Raw genomic sequence first — 24,078 nt, 5'->3', positions numbered from 1 at the left:
TAAGAATTCCTCATATCAGTGAGGTCATATGATATATGTCTTTCTCTGATTGACTTATTTCACTCAGCATAATACCCTCCAGTTCCATCCACGTCATTGCAAATGGCAAGATTTCATTCCTTTTGATGGCTGCATGATATTCCATTGCATATATATACCACCTCTTCTTTATCCATTCATCTGTTGGTGGACATCTTGGCTCTTTCCACAGTTTGGCTATTGTGGACATTGCTGCTATAAACATCGGGGTACACGTACCCCTTTGGACCCCTACATTTGTATCTTTGGGGTAAATACCCAGTAGTGCAATTGCTGGATCATATGGTAGCTCTATTTTCAACTTTTTGAGGAACCTCCATACTGTTTTCCAGAGTGGCTGCACCTGCTTGCATTCCCACCAACAGTGTAGGAGGGTTCCTCTTTCTCCGCAACCCCACCAACATCTGTCATTTCCTGACTTGTTAATTGTAGACATTCTGACTGGTGTGAGTTGATATCTCACTGAGGTTTTGATTTGGATTTCCCTGATGCCAAGTGATGTTTAGCACTTTTTCATGTGTCGGCCATTTGGATGTCTTCTTTGGAAAAATGTCTGTTCATGTCTTTTGCCCATTTCTTGATTGGATCATTTATTCTTTGGGAGTTGAGTTTAATAAGTTCTTTATAGATTTTGGATACTAGCTCTTTATCTGATATGTCATTTGCAAATATCTTCTCCCATTCTGTCGGTTGTCTTTTGGTTTTGTTGACTGTTTCTTTTGCCATGCAAAAGCTTTTTATCTTGATGAGGTCTCAATAGTTCATTATTGCCCTTGCTTCCCTTGCCTTTGGTGATGTTTCTAGGAAGAAGTTGCTGCGGCTGAGGTTGAAGAGGTTGCTGCCTGTGTTCTCCTTTAGGATGTTGATGGACTCCTGTCTCACATTGAGGTCTTTCAACCATTTGGAGTCTATTTTTGTGTGTGGTGTAAGGAAATGGTCCAGTTTCATTCTTCTGCATGTGGCTGTCCAATTTTCCCAACACCATTTGTTGAAGAGACTGTCTTTTTGCCATTGGACATTCTTTCCTGCTTTGTCAAAGATTAGTTGACCATAGAGTTGAGGGTCCATTTCTGGGCTCTCTTTTCTGTTCCATTGAGCTATGTGTCTGTTTTTGTGCCAGTACCATACTGTCTTGATGATGACAGCTTTGTAATAGAGCTGAAAGTCCGGAATTGTGATGCTGCCAGCTTTGCTTTTCTTTTTCAACATTCCTCTGGCTATGCGGGGTCTTTTCTGGTTCCATACAAATTTTAGGATTATTTGTTACATTTCTTTGAAAAAAGTGGATGGTATTTTGATGGGGATTGCACTGAATGTGTAGATTGCTCTGGGTAGCATTGACATCTTCACAATATTTTTTCTTCCAATCCATGAGCATGGAACGTTTTTCCATTTCTTTGTGTCTTCCTCAGTTTCTTTCATGAGTATTTTATAGTTTTCTGAGTACAGATCCTTTGCCAATTTGGTTAGACTTATTCCTAGGTATCTTATGGTTTTGGGTGCAATTGTAAATGGGATCGACTCCTTAATTTCTCTTTCTTCTGTCTTGTTGTTGGTGTATAGGAATGCCACTGATTTCTGTGCATTGATTTTATGAATTTTACTGAATTTACTGAATTCCTGTATGAGTTCTAGCAGTTTTGGGGTGGGATCTTTTGGGTTTTCCACATAAAGTATCACATCATCTGCAAAGAGTGAGAGTTTGACTTCTTCTTTGCCGACTTGGATGCCTTTGATTTCTTTTTGTTGTCTGATGGCTGTGGCTAGGACTTCTAATACAATGTTGAGTAGCAGTGGTGATAGTGGACATCCCTGCCGTGTTCCTGACTTAGGGGGAAAGCTCTCAGTTCTTCCCCATTGAGAATGATATTCACTGTAGGTTTTTCATAGATGGCTTTTATGATATTGAGGTATGTACCCTCTATCCCTATACTCTGAAGAGTTTTGATCAAGAAAGGATGCTGTACTTTCTCAAATGCTTTTTCTGCTTCTATTGAGAGGATCATATGGTTCTTGTTCTTTCTTTTATTAATGTATTGTATCACCTTGATTGATTTGCGGATGTTGAACCAAACTTGCAGCTAACTGGGACACTTTTGCTAGCTTTTTTTTTAATAGGAATTTTCAGTGTAATTTTAATGGTGATAAATTTTCTTTCTTTCTGCTCTACCAATATACCAGAAAAGCATATTAAGTTACATGTATGAAGTCATCACATTATTATATAACATAGTATCTCTAATGGCTCAATCTAATTTTTAATCGTGCAAATTTCAGTCTCCACTAAGGGAGTGACTTCATCTTGTTCCTAAGTCTTACTTTTCCTATTTATAGAATAGAAATAGAATTCTAAGGTATATGAGTTTAAATTTTTTTTATTTAAAAAATATTCATTTAAAATTGACCTTTTTTGGGGGTGCATAATTCTATGAATTTTAATGTAAAAATACAATTTGGATACAAATGAGTTTCACCACCCCCCAAAATTCCATACTATTCTTTCACAGTAACGCTCTCCTCCCACCCATCACCCTTGGCAACCACTGATTTGTTCCCCATCCCTACAGCTTGTCCTTTCCCATATGTCATATAAATGGAATCTCCCAGGATGTAACTTTTTGAGACTGGCTTCTTTCTTTCTTTTTTTTTTTTTAAAGATTTTATTTATTTATTTGACAGAGAGAGAGAGAGCACAAGCAGGAGGAGCAGCAGAGGAAGTGGGAGAAGCAGGCTCTCCGCTGAGCAGGGAGCCTGATGTGGGACTCCATCCCAGGCCCCTTGGATCATGACCTGAGCTGAAGGTAGACACTTAAATGAGGGAGACACCCAGGAGCACTTTTCTTTTTTCTTTTCCTTTTTTTTTTTTTTTTTTTTAAGATTTTACTTATTTATTTGTCAGAGAGAGAGATCGAGAGAGAGTGAAAGGATCTTATAGCATGGTATGTATAAGCAGAAGAAAATCCTAAATTTTTCATCATGATTCTACTAGAAGCCAATGAAGGAGGGATGAGCCATTAAAGTTATTGTACTTGTTACATTCCTTTGGGTAAAAGGATTTTCAAACTTGGTCTCAAATGTGGTTGCCATATTTTTTAAATCTCAACAGCCAGAGAGCAGTGTATCTTCTTCCCAAACTTTCTTTAACATAACATACCACATGGTAGAGGGGCAGCACCAGTTAATTAAATATCATTTAGGACAAGAGTGGTTTAGAAGAAACATAGTGTCCACATCTATGTATATATATATTGTGGAAAACCAACATTTTTTTTTAAAAGCCAGTTTTGAGGATAACAAATATTAATTGGTTTAGATATTTTCTTATTCAGTCACTAACAGAAGAAAAGGCTTTATAAAAAGAGATTTGGATTATATCAATGAGAAACAAAACTGAGTTTTTTCCCTCAAAAAAGGTCTATTAGACATAAGATACAAGGATCAGTCACCTTCTCATTAACCTCTCAAAATGAATCTATTTCACGACAGGCTTGAAAATGTTTTCTCTCTAAAAGCTACCATGCAGTCTTCACAGTTAATTGTTATTCTTATCAAAGAATGACCCACATTAACATTTAGCTTGAGGTCATTAGCATATTTATAAAGAAAGGGGAGTGGAATAAGCATTCTTTCCTCTGCCAGTCTTTGTTGTAGGGTGCTATAAAGGAAAGTTGTGAGAAAAATATGAAGTAAATATTATTAACCAATACTTCAGATTTATCTATAAATATCAAAATGCCTATACCCATCTTAGCCTTGAACTGACAGAGTACTGATTGAATTTTAATTGCATTTAGATACAAGACGGGTTTGGGGTCACTATGCTTTCTTCCTTGATGTAAACAGTGTTAAAGTAGTTAACAAAGACCATTGGCTGAAGATAGAGGTCACAATATAATCTCTTCATTTAGGTACATTGAGATTAATCGCAGCAAACACTCTCTTTGATTATCCCATGAGATTGCATTTTTTTTCCTTGACACCATGGTAGGCATTCTAATACTGTGAAAAATGAACTACTTAAAAAGAATCCAAATATGGACCATGCTCAACAGTTTGGAAGTTATTAAAATGTTTGAGGTTTGAGTGAGCATGTGTCATATGCAGATCATGAAGGTTTGAAAATTCTTGTTTCAAAAATTACTTATTAAAAAGTTTTGTATAATGTCAATAAATGACTTTTGGACTTCCATGGCTTATTTTATTTTTAGGAAAAAAGAGTTAAATTTTATTTGGATTTTTTTCTTCTTCATTTTTTTTTTAAGAAAGAGAGGGGGAGAGAGCACAAGGGCAGGGAGGGGCTGAGGAAGAGGGAGGGAGTCTTAAGCAGACTCTGGTGCTGAGCATGGAGCCCAACACAGGGCCTGATCCCACAACCCTGAGATTGTGACCTGAGCCAAAACCAAGAGTCAGACACTCAACTCACTGAGCCACCCAGGCACCTTGGAATTTTCTTTTTTTTTTAAGTAGATTGTTTTCTTAGTTTGAAATCTGACACTTTGTGTTAGGATTGAGAAAGGTGAAAGACAAATCTAAGAGTTAATAGTCATGATGGACACAACCAATTATTTTTCATCAATGTTAAGGGACAGAGAATATTTTCTCAGAGTTTAAACAGTTCACTGCAAATCATAACATCAGAAATTTTAATGTGACTTTGGAATAAAGCCACTATTATTTAGTTCTGTGTTAGAATTAGAGAAAAGCCTGGTATGGTCCATTGGTCTGGACAACAAGAAAGAAGAGAACAACAGAACATGCCCATCTCATCTATTTAATTATATTTTTCAGGGCAACTTTTTGCAGGGGAAAGAAGATAGGAAATGTAGTAGAAAACTCCCAAAGTATAAACTATTTTGAGAGAGTAAAGCATTTGGCAGAATTTGATTAGTTCCTAACATGATGATTTCCAGATAAAGAAGTTAACTCTTTTCTACAAAATCCTTATTTCCTTGTGTTTTCTTACTTGGGAAATCTAGCTGATTAAGAGTTACTAAATTATAAAAGTATCTGTATGTCAATGGCTTTTCCAGGATATTTACCAGTAACTGCCAGTGGTGGTAATGAAGATGTTTAGAAGTCTGAAATAGTCACTGAAAAACTATGTTAACACATATTAACATATTTTGGTTATATAAGAGTAAATATTTGCCTTTCTCTTTTTTTTCCCCTATTGTTTTGTTTCTTAGATTCCACATATGAGTGAAATCATATGGTATTTCTCCATTCACATACCTTGGATAAATGTATTTATGCCAAACACAAGGTACACTGAACAATAACCTGAATTAACTGGATGTCTGGCATAAATTTATGGTATTTGTCTCTCTCTGACTGACTTATTTTGCTTAGCATAATACCCTTTAGCTCTATCCATGGTGTTGCAAGATTTCATTCTTTTTGATGGCTAAGTAATATTCTATACATCCTTATCTATTCATCAGTCAATGGACATTTGGGCTCTTCCCATAATATGACTATTGTTGATAATGCTGCTATAAACATCAGGGTACACAGATTCTTAACTATAAAGAACAGACTGAGGGTTGCTGGAGGGGAGGTGGGTGGGGGGAATGGGTTAAATGGGTGATGGGTATTAGGAGGGCGCTTGTGATGAGCACCAGGTATTATATGTAAGTGATGAATCACTATATTCTACACCTGAAACTAATATTACATTGCATGTTAACTAACTGGAATTTAAATAAAAACTTGGAAAAAATAATAAATAACAGATTAAAAAAAAAAGAGTAAGTAGTGTTGAGCATGGATTTTGGAAAGAAACACTGAGATGTGCCCTTCAGCTCTTCCACTCCCACCTATCTGAATCTGGCTTTGTTACTGATCCTTTCTGAATCTGTTTCCTTATTTATAAACTTTAGATAAAATACCAGTCTCCTATAGTTGTGAAAAGTACCCAAGGTATCATATGCGAAACCTTTAAATACAGAGTGTGCCAGAGACTTTGTGTTTTATAAATACCAACTGTTATTATCTTTATTCTCAATTATATTGTTTTGTGTAGTTGAAATTTGGACAGTGCTTATTCAGTCAGCTAATACAAGAAAAAAAAAAGGTTAAGGAGGGAAAAATCCCTGTTTGCTATTCTTTACGGCAACCCTCTTTCTGCCCTACCTAGCCTGACATGGACTAGTCTCTGATAAATGGAATTTATGTTTATAATCCATCCAGGGACAATGCATGCATAGTTCAGAATAGAAATGGAGGAAATGAAGAATGGCTTCATGGAGTGGAACACTTAGAAATTCACAGAATTTATGGTGAAAATATTTAGCCATGTGAATGAAATAAAGTCACAAAATAAAGGGAGTTCCCAGGTCTTGAAATATTTCCTTATGTGGTAGATACTGTAAGTCCCTTGTATTCCCTCTCTTTTAGTACCTACCTAGTCTTGCTTAGATTTCAACAAAGCTAAAAGAAGAAATGATATTTAAAGCAGGCCATTGGTTATGTGTTAGTCATTAAATTTTTGCTGAGGAGGTGCTTAAAATAGTTGACAGGCATATCATGTGTTGGCTTTTTCAGGTTCCCAGATTACTGATGTAAGGGCCAAGGGCAGCTGCCCAAGATGGACCACAATGGCAAGAAGATTATTTTGAGCTAAAGGCAATTGAGACCGTGCAGACTGAAGAGAAACTTTTACTCTTCCGTTAACTACATAGAAGAATCCAAATTGGGGGTCTTCCCCAGATTAAGGGTCATTAGCAGAGATAAATTTCATCTGAGTGACCCATCTGTATGGCAGGACAAACATTTAATTACCAAATACCTGCTTTTCTCCTTATCGCTCTATGAAGTACATTCCTTTCCTCTGATGTCCCAGGTCCCTCCCCGCTTCCCCTTAGTTCAGAATGACATGTAGACTTCATTTGTCTGACTGCCTTTGGAATTTCCATATTTGTGTGGATTCCTTGTAGGCACAGTATTAAATTTGATTTTCTCCTGTTAATCTGTCACCTGTCAATTTGATTTTAGTCCAGCTAGAAGGACCTTAAAGAGGACAGGAATTCTTGCTCCCCAACACTGAGCACACCTGGAAATGATCCTCACCTGGTAGAATTCTAGTGTAATACCCAGAGCAGCAGTGATGATTTGGTTGAGCCTCTTGTATCCGGCCACCACAACAAACCACAGTTGAATTCAAAACGAATGGGATATACTTCTCTTCACAGCAGTGGTGCCCAGGCTGGGGGTCATAGAGAACTCCATTACAACAAACCTGAAGGTGGGAATTGGGGTTAAAGAAATACCAGTTTAATTAAAAGTAATGTACCGTCATATCTCATGTGATACAATTATATTCTAATAGGCCTTAACCTGAGACCAAATGTAGTCTATTATGGATAAAAATTCAAAAGTTTGAAAAATGCATTTTCCCAGCATCATTTAAATTCTATATACGCTATTTGATACAATGTAGCTTTTTCAGACTTCAATCATGCTTTGTGCTCTGTTATCACACTCTATAAATATGAATTCTCCTTTGAATGTCAGTGCTCCCAATATAAAGAAGACTTAGAATTGTAAATGAACAATTGCCTTCATATATACGTTTTTATTTTAATGATTGTTTAATTTGAAAATACATTTATGGAAAACTATCTCTCATTGAACTTTTTTTTTTAATAAATAGCCTTTTCCTTATAATTTATATGATCACTTATTTACGAACCCAATCTTCAGACAAGGCAATCTCAACAAAGTCTAACATTTACATATATATGTGTGTGTGTGATATATATATATGTATATGTCATAGGCCACCATATTAAAAAAAAGAAATTTACATGGAAATTAATTTTGAAAAGCCCTTTTAACAATGTATTTTTTCCAGGAGCTGTAGAAGAAATTATGTGCTTGAACAATCAAATAATTATTTGCATGCACTTGAGGTCTGAGAGACTGACACTCTGTATATATAACAAATCAAATGCTAAATAGTTGCTGAAAAGTAGCCTCAGAACCTACACTTGGCATAAGTCATATTTGTGTGGATTCCTTGTAGGCACAGTATTAAATTTGATTTTCTCCTGTTAATCTGTCACCTGTTAATTTGATTTTAGTCCAGCTAGAAGGACCTAAACAGAAATTTACAAACAATTGCTTTCTTTAGAGATTTTTAATTGACTTCCTTTATTCTCTTTAACTGTCAATACCTGTGTATGTCCTTAATCCTTAAAATAAAAATAAGCCTTTGCTTAATACATAAAAGATTTCTTTCTTTCTCCTAGAGAACATTTTTTTTTATTTATTTATTTGACAGAGAGAGACACAGCGGGAGAGGGAACACAAGCAGGAGGAGTGGGAAAGGGAGAAGCGGGCTTCCTGCGGAGCAGGGAGCCCCATGTGGGGCTCGATCCCAGGACCATGTGATCATGACCTGAGCCGAAGGCAGATGCTTAAGGACTGAGCCACCCAGGCACCCCGCCTAAGGAACATTTTTAATGGGCAAATTTATTCCAGCATTTTTTCCTTCAAAAATCTTTAATTTAATTTTATTTTATGGAGGTATGTTCATCAGATAGTGTACATTTATTTTTTAATTTTTTAAATTTTTTTATTGTTATCACCACACATTACATCATTAGTTTTTTGATGTAGTGTTCCATGATTCATTGTGTACATTTAATGGCCTAAAATAATGTAAAAGTTAGGCATAATGGCAATTCTGGAGCCTAAGTGTCAAAAATGTATAGTTAGTAACTGCTAGTTTTATAACATTTCTTAGATGATAGCCACTGCTTGGTCAGTGTCGGCTATAATAATTTGTATTTTGATCCCTATTGCTTCAACAACTCACTTTCTTAATTACTGTGTCTTTTTGCAGTGAATCTTTTGAATTTAGTAACAGCTTTAGTCATTAAATGTGTGATGTTCTTGTTGACAAATAGGAACATTATTTCATTAGATGAAATCCTACCTTCAAAGTAAGGATTTTCTGCATCATTTGTCAATAAAAGCCATTTACAAACTCCTCTGTCTGGCTGTGCTATTGATCTGATTCCTAAACTGCAACTAATATGAACATTAATCTGCAAATGGCCATAATTTTAAAATATTTCTGACAAACCATGGAAGGTACTGCTCACAGTTACTCATCAGTGTCATGTAAACAAACAGGCACTTGTAGCTGAATGGATATGTTGTAAGGAAAATTCAAGTCATTCAATCAAATACAAATTTGGGAGTTCCTTACCATTTCAATAAACTAATATTTCCTATGAAGATGATGAAAAATGAGAAGGCTAAGATGCTCGTGAGGATGAGAGGATTTTTATAAGCATCCTTTCTTTTCCACGGGGTCTTCCCTGATAGACTAGTGGAAAAATTGATCATGACAAACCATGGTTTAAGAAGCAAGTGATTTCACCTGGAGTGTTTAGCGAGAAAAATATATTTCACTGACTCATATGAGAAGATATACCTGAGCTTCTGGAGAATAGCACCTCTCTCCACAGATAGTTTTAGGTTTTTGACACTTCACTGCCTTGCAGAGCTCACCACTGTGGTCCTTCCTCAACTTCTGAGTTTTAGGGCATGAATGCCATGTTTTACGTAAGACATCATATCCGAGGATAATGCCATTTGACTTCCCTGGAGACAGCCAATCAACTTGAAGGGATCTGCAATGGATAGAATAATCAATACCTCTGAAAAGACAATATTTAACATCAGTGCTCTCAGCCTCACGTACTTTCAGTTAATCTCCCAGATTCGTCAAAAGGTCCATTTTGTCAACAACTTCTTAATTAAGAAGCTGAAGCAAAAGAATATATATATTAATATATGTATGCTCATAGATGCCACGACCATAAAATATGTTTAGAGAATCAATGAAAACCATGTAGCTTTTGGGAGGATAACACATGACAGGAGTCCAGTGATCTCCCACTTTAAATTATAGAGACAAGAAGAAAGTACCGTTGTTCTGTCTAATCAGGAAAACCAACAGAAGAATTTGGTTGGATTAGGAAAAGTAAGACACAAGTAATATGATAAGGTGGTAAATAAGGTGGAAATTAGAACATGTGGCAGACCTCATCTCTACTTAAAATCACCTTCTCTTTTGCCTTCCTTTCCTAGCTCACACATAGCTGCTCATAGATACGCGCTAGAAAACCACAGTGGGAGCCCCTGAAGGTTCCTAGGCAATTTCAGCTTTCCTGGCACAGCCATCACCTGCCCCTTTTCTTTTTCTGTTAAACATGATGCCTGCAACTATAGCAATCATCTTGCAGCCACTTGAGAAGGATCACAATCACCAAGAGAGGCCACCATGTTATTTGGTGCAGCTGAACCAATGCAAGCAACAATTTACGATCTCTGGAACTTAAGCCTCTGTTGTTGGGTGTCTTGTTACTTGTAGCCAAAATAAATGCCCAAATTGACAAAATCTTGTTATCAGCGGAAAAACTTACCAATTGGTAAAAAAAAATGATAAATCTATTATTTATAAATTATATCAAGTGATAAACCTGATATAAAATCCCTCCAAATACACTTTACTTTGACGTATCTTGATTTTTGACTGACACAAACAGATTTGTTCCTCTAATAATTCTTTTTTTTAAAAGATTATTTATTTGAGACAGAGAGAAAGAGCACATGAGCAGGGGTGGGAGGGGCAGAGTGAAAGGGAGAAGCAGACTCCCCGCTGAGCAGGGAGCCCTAAATGGGGCTGGATCCCAGGACCCTGAGATCATAACCTGAGCTGAAGGCAGATCCTTAACCTACTGAGCCACCCAGGTGCCCCTCCAATAATTCTTTAAATATCATAGTTGGTTTGTTTTGTGGTAAGAAATATAGGATTGGGAATTCCCATAACAAGTATCTTCACATCATCATATTCTCAGGGATGCTTGATTCTTAAAAGTTGAGCAACAATTTCATTTTAAATATGAGTATACTTTTCTGGGGGGAGGTTGGTATACAATAAGGGCATAATATCTGACCAAAACTTTATTGCACTTTCAATGATCTATTAGTATTTCATTTGTTGAAATAAATGAAATCATAACATCAAGCTGTCCCCTAGGAATCAACCCTGAGTAAAATGTTTTATTCTCGGGTTAATGCTATAGAACTTTAATTCTGCACTTAGGACTACTTGCCAGAAATGATACAGCCTAGATTACACACCTGTACTATCTTTAGCATTTTTAAAATAAACTCTATGAACAGAATAGTTAAAAATTTTAATAAAGCCCCAGAGATTTGGATATGACATATTCTTGTAATTTAGCATGGCATAGAAAGCCTACTAAACGTAAAACACTAAGTAAATGTAAAATAATAATTATTTTTATTCTCATTATTTTCAAAAAAGGGGTGGAACTTTGACATTCAAGATTAATTCTATTTTTATAATTCTACAACTTCCAACTATAACAATTAACCAATTAGAAATAGTTATAGGGCATTTTTACATAGAATACATTCCAGTAGATACTTTGGAGGAGAGCAAGCACACAGAAACTTAGTCCCTATACTTTAAAGTATTTTTACAATAAAAATCTTACAATAACTTGTGTGGCCACTTTTCTGTCACTGTGTTAAATGGTATTTTTGTTATATCTTTCATTTTAAGAAGAAATACATCTTTACAGGCAAAACTACTGGACCCTATCAGAATTCCAGTGACATCATATATTAGGAATTCAATTAAGCCCAAACATTTACATTAAAAAGCAGCAGTCAAGATAAACCTTGACATTTTAATAGACTGCTAAAAAAAAAAAAGAAAATTATTTCATTTTCTTGGGGGTACAAACATAACACATTCACTAATAAGACTCTGTAGATAGGAAATTAATGTCACCTACAAGAGAACAGTTTCATAGGTGACTTGTATAGTCACCATTATTATTCTAAGGTCTTTATCCGACTCTCAAAATTAATTCCACATTTTCCAGATACCTCTTTTGTATCACTGCATATTCAACTACAGGAAAGACTACATTTAAGTGACATTCAAGGGTCTGACTTTTCTACAAAAGCCGGTGAATTAGTAAAGTCTAGAAAACACCATGTAGAATACCACACCATTGTAACTTCTTCTTCTAGCAGAGAATAGGTGTGAAGTGAGACTGCTTATATTTTTAGTGATAACATGAACAGTTTTGCTTTTGAGGATCTGAGACAGGTACATGAAGGTAAATGATCAAAGAAGAGTAATGAGTTTAACACCTATACATCTCTCATTAGAACCAAAGAGAATAGGGTGCCTGGGTGGCTCAGTTGGTTAAGCGACTGCCTTTGGCTCAGGTCATGATCTTGGAGTTCCGGGATCGAGTCCCGCATCGGGTTCCCTGCTCAGCGGGGAGTCTGCTTCTCCCTCTGACTCTCCTCCCTCTCATGCTCTCTGTCTCTCATTCTCTCTCTCTCAAATAAATAAATAAAATCTTAAAAAAAAAAAAAAAGAACCAAAGAGAATACACTGAGAAATCTTTTGGTTGCTGATTTGAATGAAAGACATCTCTGAGAAATATGCACCATTATTAACTGGATTGATGGTTTCATTCCTTTAATGTTTATAAATAAAATAGAAGAAACATTCTTACACCATAGGAATGAACGTTAAATATTGGGGAAACAAGCTGAAGCTTTTTGGTATAGATTAGTCAAGGTCGTATGCTCATGCAGAAAAATAAACCAACTGTAAGTCCTTGAATGGATTTTTTGGGTTGATTTGTTCATAAAGTCATGATTGGAGTTTATTTAACTCCCAGAACACTAGGGACTAAAATTTAAGCTACCTTAATAAAGTTTCTGATGAAAACCACTATATCTACACATATTTTGATACATGGATTCATTGATTGTTCGGGCATTTTAGTTGGAGTTATTTTTTTTTTAATTATGTCACATTGTTCGTAGATTTACTATTCTACTTCTGTTACAACTATATACTACTGTGGCCACCACCACAATAATCATCACTTTCAATTCTTACTTTGAGAAGTACAAAATAACATTGAGGATAGAAAGGAGTAGGGGAAAAATCATTTCTTTATCACCTACCCTTATACAGGTGAATATTAACATGTTACAGGTCAGACAGAATTTTTATGAAGAATTAGGGTTCCCACTGGCACTCTTTAACATTTTATTCTAATATTTTATTACATTTTGTCAAAATGTTCATGTTTGAGCCAAAAGGAAAAAAATCTTCTTATACCTTAAGATATCAATCTAGATTGTGGATCTAGATACCCTGATCATGTTTACAAAGACCCTTTTTTTCCCCTCTATTCAACTTGGTTATTTCTGTCAATTATTTATGTAACACTTAAGTTCTTCTAGATTATGGCTATTACAAACGATCAGGTAACTTTTAATATAGGATTAAATAAATGTTGTATGATGACAATATTAACTCTCATCTCTCAAATCGAGTTTTTGAATATTTAATTATCTATTAGAACGTTTAGCATAACTTGTAATAGGTGAAAAATCAAAAGATGAAATGTGTGCCCTTGGGTAATAGTTGATGTAAAACATGCATACATGAAGCATGTAAATGTAATACAGCAATGGAAAGTCAAGTGTTTAAATGTGTTTGGGCTACAGATATTATAAAAACACATAAGCAAAGATCACTGTCTTCTAGACTAAACAGTGAGGGTCTCATAGGACAAATGGCTGTGGACTTGAATTTGGGAATGCGGATGGGAAAAAAATGGCAGGAAAATCAACATAAGCAAAAGTAAGGGGTGGGAATCATCCTACGTGTGTATCAAAGAGTAATGTAACCAAGTTGATGAATGAATAAGCTACACAGCAATAAAGGAGGGAAATTTGAACAAAAGAAAAAAGTTTATGGAGTCCCTCAGATATCATGCTGAGTTTGATAGTGAAATAGTATGATTGTGCAGTGTTGTCACTACCAGAATATAAAGCCCCATTAGAATTAATAACCTGACAGGTTAGAGTAGAAGAGACCTGGGGTAGACAGAAATGTCAGTGAGATACACTAGTAACTCAAGTACAAAAGAATGTTGAATGGGGTTTCCCTCTTGTATAGGAATTTGAACTACAGCTCCAAACAGGATGACAGATACTGAGTTCCTTCATTTAAAAGTGGTATTTCATTTCTAAAGGGAACATCAAGATTCTATTGATTTCTGAGGATAAAACTGCTCTTTAACATTGACCCATCACCTAAAACAACCAAAAATAAACAGAATTCTAGGAGAGTTTTAGAAACTCTCACTAAATATTTAGTGAATATTTATTAAATGCCTCCTATATGCAAGGCACTGCTCTATATTCATCAGCAAACAAGACAGATAAAGCCCCTTTCTGCATAAAACTTAGATTTTTCTTGGAGAAGAGGGACAGTAAAGAAACACATAAGTATATCATATGTCAGGTTGGTGGTCTGAGAAAGCCCAGTTCTTCCATGCAGAAATTTGAAAGAAGGGATGTGGGAAGCCCAGAGGAGCTTCTGAGCAGAGGAAACAGAGGCAACAATGTGCTTGGCTTGTTGAAGAGCCAGTGAATCTAACAGGACTGGACTGGACTGCACAACAGATAGAATGTTGGAAAATAAGATCAGATGGGTGTCAGGAGGCTGGGATGGGGGTTTGCAGATGATGTAGGATTTTGTCCAACACAGAAATAACTGGATCTGTTTTTGAGTGTGTTGGAAAGCCACTGGAGGTTTTTGAGGCAAGGAGTAAAAAAGGAGTTATTTACTTAGTGAAGAGTGACATCAAATCCCCCCTTAACTTCCGCTAAAAACATACTCGAGGCTAAAGAAGGCATTCAAAACATGTCACTTAGAGAAACTGGAAGCAGAGAAATTGGAAGCACTTGTTTCTCATGGTTGGAACTTACTGAGATGCAGAAATGTCTAAATCTATTCTGTTGCTGTCCCCGGAGGATAGTAGGGAGTTGGAAACAGCTTGACATGGAGCTTGACAGTCTATATAAGCAAAGAAAAAGTGCTTTCCTTCAGAGAGAGATTAAAGAATCCTGATGGCTAGGTATTATCCATAGCAGCTGCAATGGAATGGTAAAATGAAGAATACCACATGGCACAGATCAGTGAGCTTCTCCTGAGCCATGAGATGCCCTGCAATCCAGCTAGGCTTGAGCCAGCTTGAAGGTACACTGCTCATGATGACAGCCTTCTAGGAAGAGGAGACTCCAGCAAGATGAGTTCTTGGGATGTCCTACTCTGTTGGCACCACAACAGATCTGCTCTTGAGGGCAACCCTCATGTCAGGGAACTTGGCTATGTGGAGATCCTCCTGGGACCTTGCAAGGGAAACACAATTGTCCAGGAAAGTACCACCTGACACGTGGAGGGCTTTGGTGGCCACTCAGTGATGGCAGCGAAATAATAACATTGAGAGGAGACACACTGGATTAAAGGGGACAGGAAGGAAAGAGCAAGAAGAAGGGAATGGGCAAGGTGTGATCAAGCTGAGCCTGTGACATGGTAGAATCTTTGAACCAGACATGAGCTTAATATTTTGCTGGAGACAGAAAAGACTTTTTAATACTTGATCATGAATCTTAATTACCAAGGTGAGACTCATAACTAAAAATAATTCAAAACCCATAAGATGTTTCTGAGAGGCTTTCAAGAGTTGAGGAGAGGACAACCAAAGGATTATGTTTAAGGCGGCAAGTAGTGGGCAAAGAGCAAAGACTTTACCTCTTTGTATCCCATTGAGTTAAGACAGCTACATAAACTGGTTACATAAACTTAAACGATAAAAACATGAACCAGTGTGGTGGTGGTGGAAATGGAGAGGAGGAACACATGTAAGATGATGCTTCAAAACAAAACATACTAAAATTGGTATTTAGTCGACTCAGGGGATTAAAAAATTCAAAGATCGCTGTCTGTGATAATACACAGGTGGTGGTGCATTTGCGACAATGGCTGTTGGAAAAGATGATGAGTTAGGTGAGAATGAACTGCTGAAGCTTGAGGTGGTGGAAGTGGTGGGCGGAGAGCATTACAGAAAATCAGTGGACAACTGCATACATGAGACTAGAGTGTAGGGAGAAAACAGGGCCAGAGGTCTTTAAGACGTCAGAATGACCCAAACTGTGATATTTAACCTACCTGATTAGGAGGGAGAGTCTTTCTGTTCAGGACACCCACAGTGAATAAATGGATTTGGAATGGACCCAACGAAAGAAATGAATGAATATTCAGAGCATGGGGGACAGTGTGGCAGGTAAAGGCCAAAGTGAATTAGGAAGAGCTGGACTTTGCTGAAATCCACACAGTCTACCTCAGGGACTGAGCAGAAGCTGCCAGAGTTACAGAAGTTAAAGGAGTTTGGGAAAGAGAGGTTGCTGAGGAAATGGGGGGTACTGATGGCAGTCTTAAGAAAAAGCTCGATATTCTATAAGGTCTTTTAATCAAACAGTGTGTCTGTTATCAGAACTCACTAGCCATTAAGATAATAATTGCTGAATTATAAGACTTGATTGTATCTGTACAACAGTAGTAAATATACTTCAAATGATCTCTTTCAAGAGGTCTTCCCATATCCTTTAAAGACTAACAGCGGGGCACCTGGCTGGCTCAGTTGGTAGAATATACCACTCTTGATGTTAGGGTTGTGAGTCTGAGCCCATGTTAGGCATAGAGCCTACTTCCAAAAAAGAAAAGAAAGAAAGACTCTAACAGAAAGTTCCAAACCAAATTAAAATAGGTCTCCAGTTGTCCATATTGGTGAGGGAGGGAGTTTAAAATACGGGTGAAGACGACTTGATTTAACATATTACATCTACAGCCCAACAGTCTCTCTATTAAAAAAAAGAAAAAAAAATCTTTTTTTACATATAAAATACAAAATTTTACTTCAGTCACTGAAAAAACTCAGAAAGGGAAAATTAAGGGTAGAAGAGATTCTCTGATAATACAAAAAAAAGTCATACTCTAAAAAAAAAATAGAGGCCTCAAAATTTCACCTCAAATTTGATGAGGCAAAAAGAGGAAAATTCTTTTTCCATAAGCTATAACCTCTTTTGCTATTTTCAACCCCAAACTAAGTAATTTGAAAATATAAAGGGATTTATAAATGATGATAGTGGTTTAACCTTCATTTAAAGACACACAGCCTGCGTTGCTATCATAAAGGCTTCTGAAAAGTTGGTATGTAAAAATATCATTTATATCATTCAGTAGCTTCAGGCAAATTTTCAAACAATTATTTGCAAATGCTATAAAGACATTATACCACAGACTCCTCATCAATAATACAGCCTTGAACTGGTCTGGAGCTGAAAACACTGCCATGGTTTCCAATTAAAGACAATGAAAGACATGATCTGTGTTCTTTCTCTGCTCTCCTTTGACTCTCACCCCTGGAAATCATGCATTTTGGAATACTAGCAGTAACTAATAAAATCTCTTTCTTGTTTATGTTCTTTTATTTTATTTTTTTTAGCTTATCTATATATAGAGAACAAGTAAACTTTCCAGGCAGCCCAGCACCCAGTGAAGCTGTCAGCTCTCTTGTTTGTCATATTTTAGTCCAAGCCAAAGCCAGCCAGCTATCTTCACCCAGCATAGACCCTACATTCTCAAGGACCAGAATTAATGAATTAACTATTGATTAAATTCCACTCTAGCAAATCCACCAAGGCAAATAAATGAACTACCCAGGGCACGTGTAGGCCATGGCCAAACATGTCTGGGCTATCGATCACTAGTTAGTATTCTTTTGGGATATAGAAGCAGCTGATGATAATATGACAAGTACAGAAAATGTGATGTAGAAACAGAGTTTGTTTCTGAAGGAGCAGCATACAGAACTAGAAGGGCTCATGTGATCTTTCAGCATTGTGTTCTTAAATTTTTTTTTTTTTAAGATTTTATTTATTTGCGAGAGAGAATGAGAGACAGAGAGCATGAGAGGGAGGAGGGTCAGGGGGAGAAGCAGACTCCCCGCTGAGCAGGGAGCCCGATGTGGGACTCGATTCCGGGACTCCAGGATCGTGACCTGAGCCGAAGGCAGTCGCCCAACCAACTGAGCCACCCAGGCTCCCCACAGCATTGTGTTCTATAGCGTCTTTGGTTTATATATAATAGGAAAAACATGCATAAGTGCTTGTGCTATAAATGTCAGAAGGCATAAGTTAAGGCCAAAGACAAAGATGAGTTGATGCGTTCCATGCATATAACCAAACAGCCTGATATACTATCTGTATATGTTATTAAAATATATGAAAGTTAAATGTTACTTACTATTGGGCCCTACCAAAAATAAACAGAGAATCTAACAAATATGTGTGTTATTAGAAACCAAATCATTTTAAGTGCTATTGAAGTTAACTCAGTCTACTGAGATTTTTCTGGAAGAATTTCTCATTTGATTTTGCCCATCGCTAATACAAAAAAGACTTTTTTGAACCAAAATAAAAACAAAACTAACAAGTATACATTGCCAGAAGTATAATAAAATTACACAAACAATAACATGCACATAGGAGGCTAACGGCTTTGGTGTTAGTGTAATTTTGATTAAGGGCTTGGCAGCCCATGGCTGCTCATTAGAGTCTTGCCTTTGGAAAATGTTGCTCTTCTATGATGAATCATTTTTAGAAAGGAAAGATTTTTCTTGCCAATATTTGGTTGTGAATGATTTCTGTCAAGGTTTTTCTAGATTTTTGACAAAAAAAAAAAAGGAAGTGAGGAAGGAAGGAAGAATGAAAGAAAGAGAAAAACAACAAAAAAGAAATAAAGCTGGGACGCCTGGGTGGCTCAGTCAGTTAAGCGTCTGACTCTTGTTTCAGCTCAGGTCATGATCTCAGGATCCTGCTTGCACCGAGCTCCTGCTCAGTGGGGAGTCTGCTTGAGATTCCTTCTCCCTCTGCCCCTGCCCCCTCCCCTAAAAATAAATAAATAAAATCTTTTTTAAAAAAGGAAATAAGGTTGCCAAAGGGATTAGAATTAAAAAAATATATATGTGGTGAGAGGGACTTTCTGTGGCTGGCCAATATGGAGTAAACATTTCTCTCTGACTGACCACCACTAAAGAGTGTGCAGGAATTACAAGAAGCAAACAACCGAGGATTCTGAAAAGTTAACAATAGAGGCAGATCAGGACGGGAGCCAAAACTTGAAAAAAAAAAAAAAAAAGCATGTAAGGATGAATTTGTCATAGTTTCCCCTCTTTCATTTCCCATTTTAACTCAAGAGCAGCCCCAGTGTGGAACTGTGCACTGGGCAAGAAAGCCCTATCTTTCTGGCCAGAGTACAAAAAGGCCTTACAACCCAGAAGGTGTGAGGGAAATCCCTGTTTTGTTTTTTTCTTTTTTTTCCTCTGGACCCTGCTCTGAGGATGATTCTAGTCAAGGAGCTGTACTATAGCAGTCCTGGTCAAATGAGAATCTAAAATCCCAAGAAAAATCTCTTTCTGAACAGAGGAACTAGGAAAAGGGGCCCCTGTGGTCCATAAATGGTGTGTGGGAGGGTATCCCTGTTTTTCCTTCTATTTTCTCTCATCTTATTGCCCCCAACACAGCCTCATTTATATAAAATGTAAGATAACTTGGAAAGCTAAAATTCCAAGAGAAACCATGTCTTATCTAGCCAATCCCACAGAGGAAGTACAAGGGATCTGAAAAATGTGGGAGAAATCCCAGAGAAGAGAAAGCTAGCTGATCTTCTAATTCTGTGTATGAACCAACACAAGTCCTGACTCAACTTCAAACTATACGTGCCTGGTTGCTTCCCATGCAAAGGAAATCTGAGCATTACAGCAAAGACTTTGAGACCTGAACCATTACATACTCCCCCAAACAAATACCAGATTAGCCACTGAAAGGTGCATGCATGGAGCAGACATGAAGCAGCATAGCAAAACTTTTGAAAAATGAGCTAAAATTGGAACCACTGAGCACACAAGGCAAGACAGAATTTGCAGTCTGAAGCTAACCAGATGATTACCTGCTAAATGAAACAAACTAAAACTTCAACCTTCAAATTTTTAACAGGACTCAAATTATCACAAACTAATATTTAAAATGTCCAGGAAACAATCCAAAATTACTCAGAATCACACAAATCAAAAGCAAGCTGAAGTAGCTATATGAGTATCAGACAAACTATGCTTGATAATGAGAAAATTATCAGGAAAGCAAAAGGATATTAAACAATGATGAAAGAATCAATTTACCAAGACAGAGCAATTCTGAACGTGTACGCACCTAATAATAAAGCATCAAAATACATGGGGCTAAAAACTGATAGTTCTAAAAAAGAAATAGATAAGCCCACAATTATATTTGGAGATTTCAACATTCTTCTCACAATATTTGTTTTTGAGAACAGTGCCAGGGAAGGCAAAGAAGGCTTTCATCAGTCCAATTGTAGTCTTCCACTTGATCATGAGTTTTAGCTTTGCTAAAGCATCCCAGCTTTCCACTGTACCTAGGTAGTCTTAATTCCTAGGAATCTCTGTTTGTTTCCCCAGAGAATACACTTCTGGTCTCCTGGGAGTGGAATATGCCAGATGGAGCAAGAGAAGTAGATATCTGCCTGCATAATATGGTGGTGAGGAACCTTGAATTTTTTGATGGTTAATTTTATGCATCAATTTGACTGAGCCACAAGGTGCCCAGATATTTGGATAAACATTATTTCTGGGTTTATCTGTGAGGTTGTTTCTGAGGAGATTAGCATTTGAAATGGTGGACTTGGTTAAGCAGATTGCCTACCCCATGTAGGTGGGCACTACCCAATCAGTTGAGGGTCTGAATAGAACAGAAAGGTTGAGGAAGGGGAAATTCCCTTTCTTTGCCTGACTCCTTGAGCTAAGCCATAGGTTTTCTGCTCTCAGCTTTGAACTGGAACTTACACCATTGGCTCCCCTGCCCCTCAAACCTTTGAGAGACTACAGCACCAGCTTTCCTGGGTCTTCAGTTTGGGGTTCTGTTTCTCTGGAGAATCCTGACTAATTATAGTTCCCAACCACTTTTTTTCAGACTTTTACTAATCCCATGATTCCAGCTTTGAACCTTAACCCATCTTCCTCTTCTTTACTATTTTTAAAGTTTATAAGTGCTCAGACACTGAGGTTCTCTGCAGGGCAAATTAGTCTGTTTTGTGTCATTATCTCCCTCTACCAAACAACACTTTGTTGTAAAATATTCTCCACTGCACTAAGTCATTTGCTTCTCCTTGCCAAATATTGCTTCCAAAATTGTGTTGAAATCTCTCTTCTGTTGTCTGCTCCGTCATTTTCCTTGTTCTTGTTGTATAACACCCTTTTTAATGTTTTTGCCATCAACTTAGTATATTTGAGGATAAATTTTAACCACAACTAAAAAATACTTTTCTTCTGCTATTAACTGTAGGAATCTTTTTAAAGGAAAAAAGTATCCTAGGAACAGACACATATGAGCATTTGTTTAATTTCTAATAAAGCTTACAGATTTTTAGCTACATCTGAATATGTAATTTAAGACATATTCTTTATGCCATTCACCTGGGCTTGAGTCATGAGGATGCTAACAGACAAGAAATTTGACAATATCCACCCACCTAACTATAATTCTTCCTTGAGTTCTTTGACTGGACTCAAATGTTGCATCTTTCATGATGCCTTCACTGATAATCCTGGGTAGAGTTTGGCGTTTTTCTCTTTATGTCTTTCCTGCATATTATAAACATATATTGTAGTGTGTTTCACATTATTCTATAAACTTTTGTTTTAGGGCAGTGTCTCTACAGTGGACTGGAACTTTGAAAATTTAAAATCATGCCTTATACATTTTTTTGTATTACTTTTTCTCTTTATATAATTACAGCCACAAATATATCTGCTGGTACCTTTTTCATTTGACTATTTTGCCTCTGCAGAGTAGGCAATTCTGTGTATAAGTGGGGAAAATCTGCTGACAGGATTATCAATTAATTAGCACATCTGAAATTAGATAAGTATCTATCATGTGTTGGATAAAAGATGTATTCAAGGAGACAAGATACAATTTTTGCCCTGAACAGCTAAGCATTCAATTACTTGGGTTTTTCTAATTATTTTAATCTTTAGTTCTAGTACAGATATTTTTAAATGGATTTTTAAAAAGACCTAGAAACGTTAATATGTTGCAAAGGAATCCTTCAGAGTTGAAATCTCTTATAAGATTATTTTGGTCAGTGTGTGTATGTGGGATGTGTGTGTGTGTGTATGTGTAAAGGTGAAGGGTGATACATTTGGTGGGGGAAAAAGTATGATGTGGGAGCACTCAGATTTCTTTCTCTAGCCTCAGACTGATGTAGAGGGAAGAAAATTGTCATCTCACTTTTGGTTTGGGAAACTTGATGTTAGATCTTTTTATTACTATTATTGTAACTTGAATTGAAAAGAGACTCACTTTCAAACTATGGCCATTTCTCAGCAACAAATGGAGATCCTACCAAGAATCTGATAAAGTTGGTAACGGTTATCTAAAGATTATCTCCCCTCTTTTTTTATAGATGTTTCTAGCTTTAGTGCAATCTGATATATGTAAATCTATTTTTTTCAAAGAGATTAATTTAGAAGGTAGTTAATCTAATTAAAATTATATTCTTTGCATTACCAAAGGATTCACTTAAGGACACACTTAAATACAGAAAATCTTTTGTGCATTTAAGCATTTGTTCACAGGTTACTAAATAAAGGGAAGTAAATCTGGAAAATCAGGGACATTAAAACTTAGATGATGCGTCCGGTGAAGATCAATACCTAATTATACAAAAATTTTGATTTACAGATTTTTTTGGGTGGGGGTGAAGAGGCAGAGGGAGAGAAAGAGAATCTTAAGTAGGCTCCACGCCCAGTGCAGAGCCCAACACAGGGCTCAATCTCACAACCCTAAAACCATGACCTGAGCCGAAATCAAGAGTCTGATGCCTAACTGACTGAGCCACTCAAGTGCCACCTGATTTACACAGATTTTTATGTCAACTTTGTAAATGAGATTGTCATTGCTGGGATGAAATCTTTGATTTTAACTCTCATTGTTTATGATCAGCTCTTTAGATTAACTGGCAAAAAATTTTACCTTGAAGTGATGCCATGAATTGTGGGTGTTGGTATATCACTTGGGGTATCTTCCACAGTGGTGATTTGGGTTCCATTACTTTTCACACAGGCATATTTGGTGCAGACTTCAACCTGCAAACATTAGTTTACAAAAGAATAAATCCAATTATTTTCAAAACATAGACTGCCAATGGATCGAATCCACCCATCCTCATCACCCATCCACAGGACTCTGCTATAGTTCTCCACAGCTTCTTGGAGTGCTATTAATATTATTTTTTTATGTTAATTGACTCCGCTGGAATGAACTCAGCATAGAATATAGAAATGAGCTCAAGACAACTGATTTAGTGATTAAAATGGTGATGTTTAGCCTCTGGTTCCAACCATTCAGAAAGAGACAGACATAGTAATCTATTTGGTGTACAGTTGAGGAATGGAAGATGATTAGGTGACAGTTTGCAAGCAGAATAGGTTATCACTGCATACTGCTCTCTAGATCTATAACCAGGTAGTGTAATGATGACATCTTCCGGAAGTCTTGACACTTTACAATGAATAGCCTAAATGCTAATGTGGAATAGAAGAAAAATGAGGCCTAGAGAAGCCTTTCAACGTGGCTGAGCTATTTTATATTCATTTGTTCCAGCTGCAATTGTATTTTTACCTTAATCACAGCAGAAAATCATCATTTACCCCTTTAATTCTGCCACCTAATCTGAATAAGAACAGAGGAGGGTGGAGTAACTAAAGATCAGAAATAGAGTTCATCAAGCATTAGTAACATAAAAGAACACATGCAGCAAGAGGGAGGAGAGATGAATGAATGTACAAAAGATTGTTAGTGGAACACCCACAAAGTGACATCATTCTGTTCCCAATGAAAGGGTAAGCCAAAGAGAAACTGTACTTTTTCCAACGCTAATTTCCTTTCAGCATCTAATACGTAAATGGAGGAGAGAAGCTGGATACAGATGAATCTTAAACACTAATGTTGAGCTTAGATGTTAGCACAGAG

General features: G+C 36.7%; 1 protein-coding gene across 1 annotated transcript in view; it reads right to left on the bottom strand.

Annotated features, from left to right (window-relative positions):
• Positions 1-24,078, bottom strand: part of USH2A (usherin) — a 702,118-nt gene that overhangs the window by 172,426 nt on the left and 505,614 nt on the right. Inside the window, exons 46-48 of the mRNA XM_035010130.1 lie at positions 23,080-23,192; positions 9,482-9,680; positions 7,108-7,276 (exon numbers count right to left, since the gene is read on the bottom strand). Coding sequence (XP_034866021.1) covers positions 7,108-7,276; positions 9,482-9,680; positions 23,080-23,192 — 481 coding nt within the window. The remainder of the gene's footprint in view (positions 1-7,107; positions 7,277-9,481; positions 9,681-23,079; positions 23,193-24,078) is intronic.

Source organism: Mirounga leonina, unplaced genomic scaffold, assembly GCF_011800145.1.
Source record: "Mirounga leonina isolate KUSES-001 unplaced genomic scaffold, KU_Mleo_1.0 Mir_154, whole genome shotgun sequence".
Classification (NCBI taxonomy): Eukaryota; Metazoa; Chordata; class Mammalia; order Carnivora; family Phocidae; genus Mirounga; species Mirounga leonina.
The sequence above is the reverse complement of the archived record's forward strand: the minus strand, read 5'-3'. Positions and strand labels throughout refer to the sequence as shown.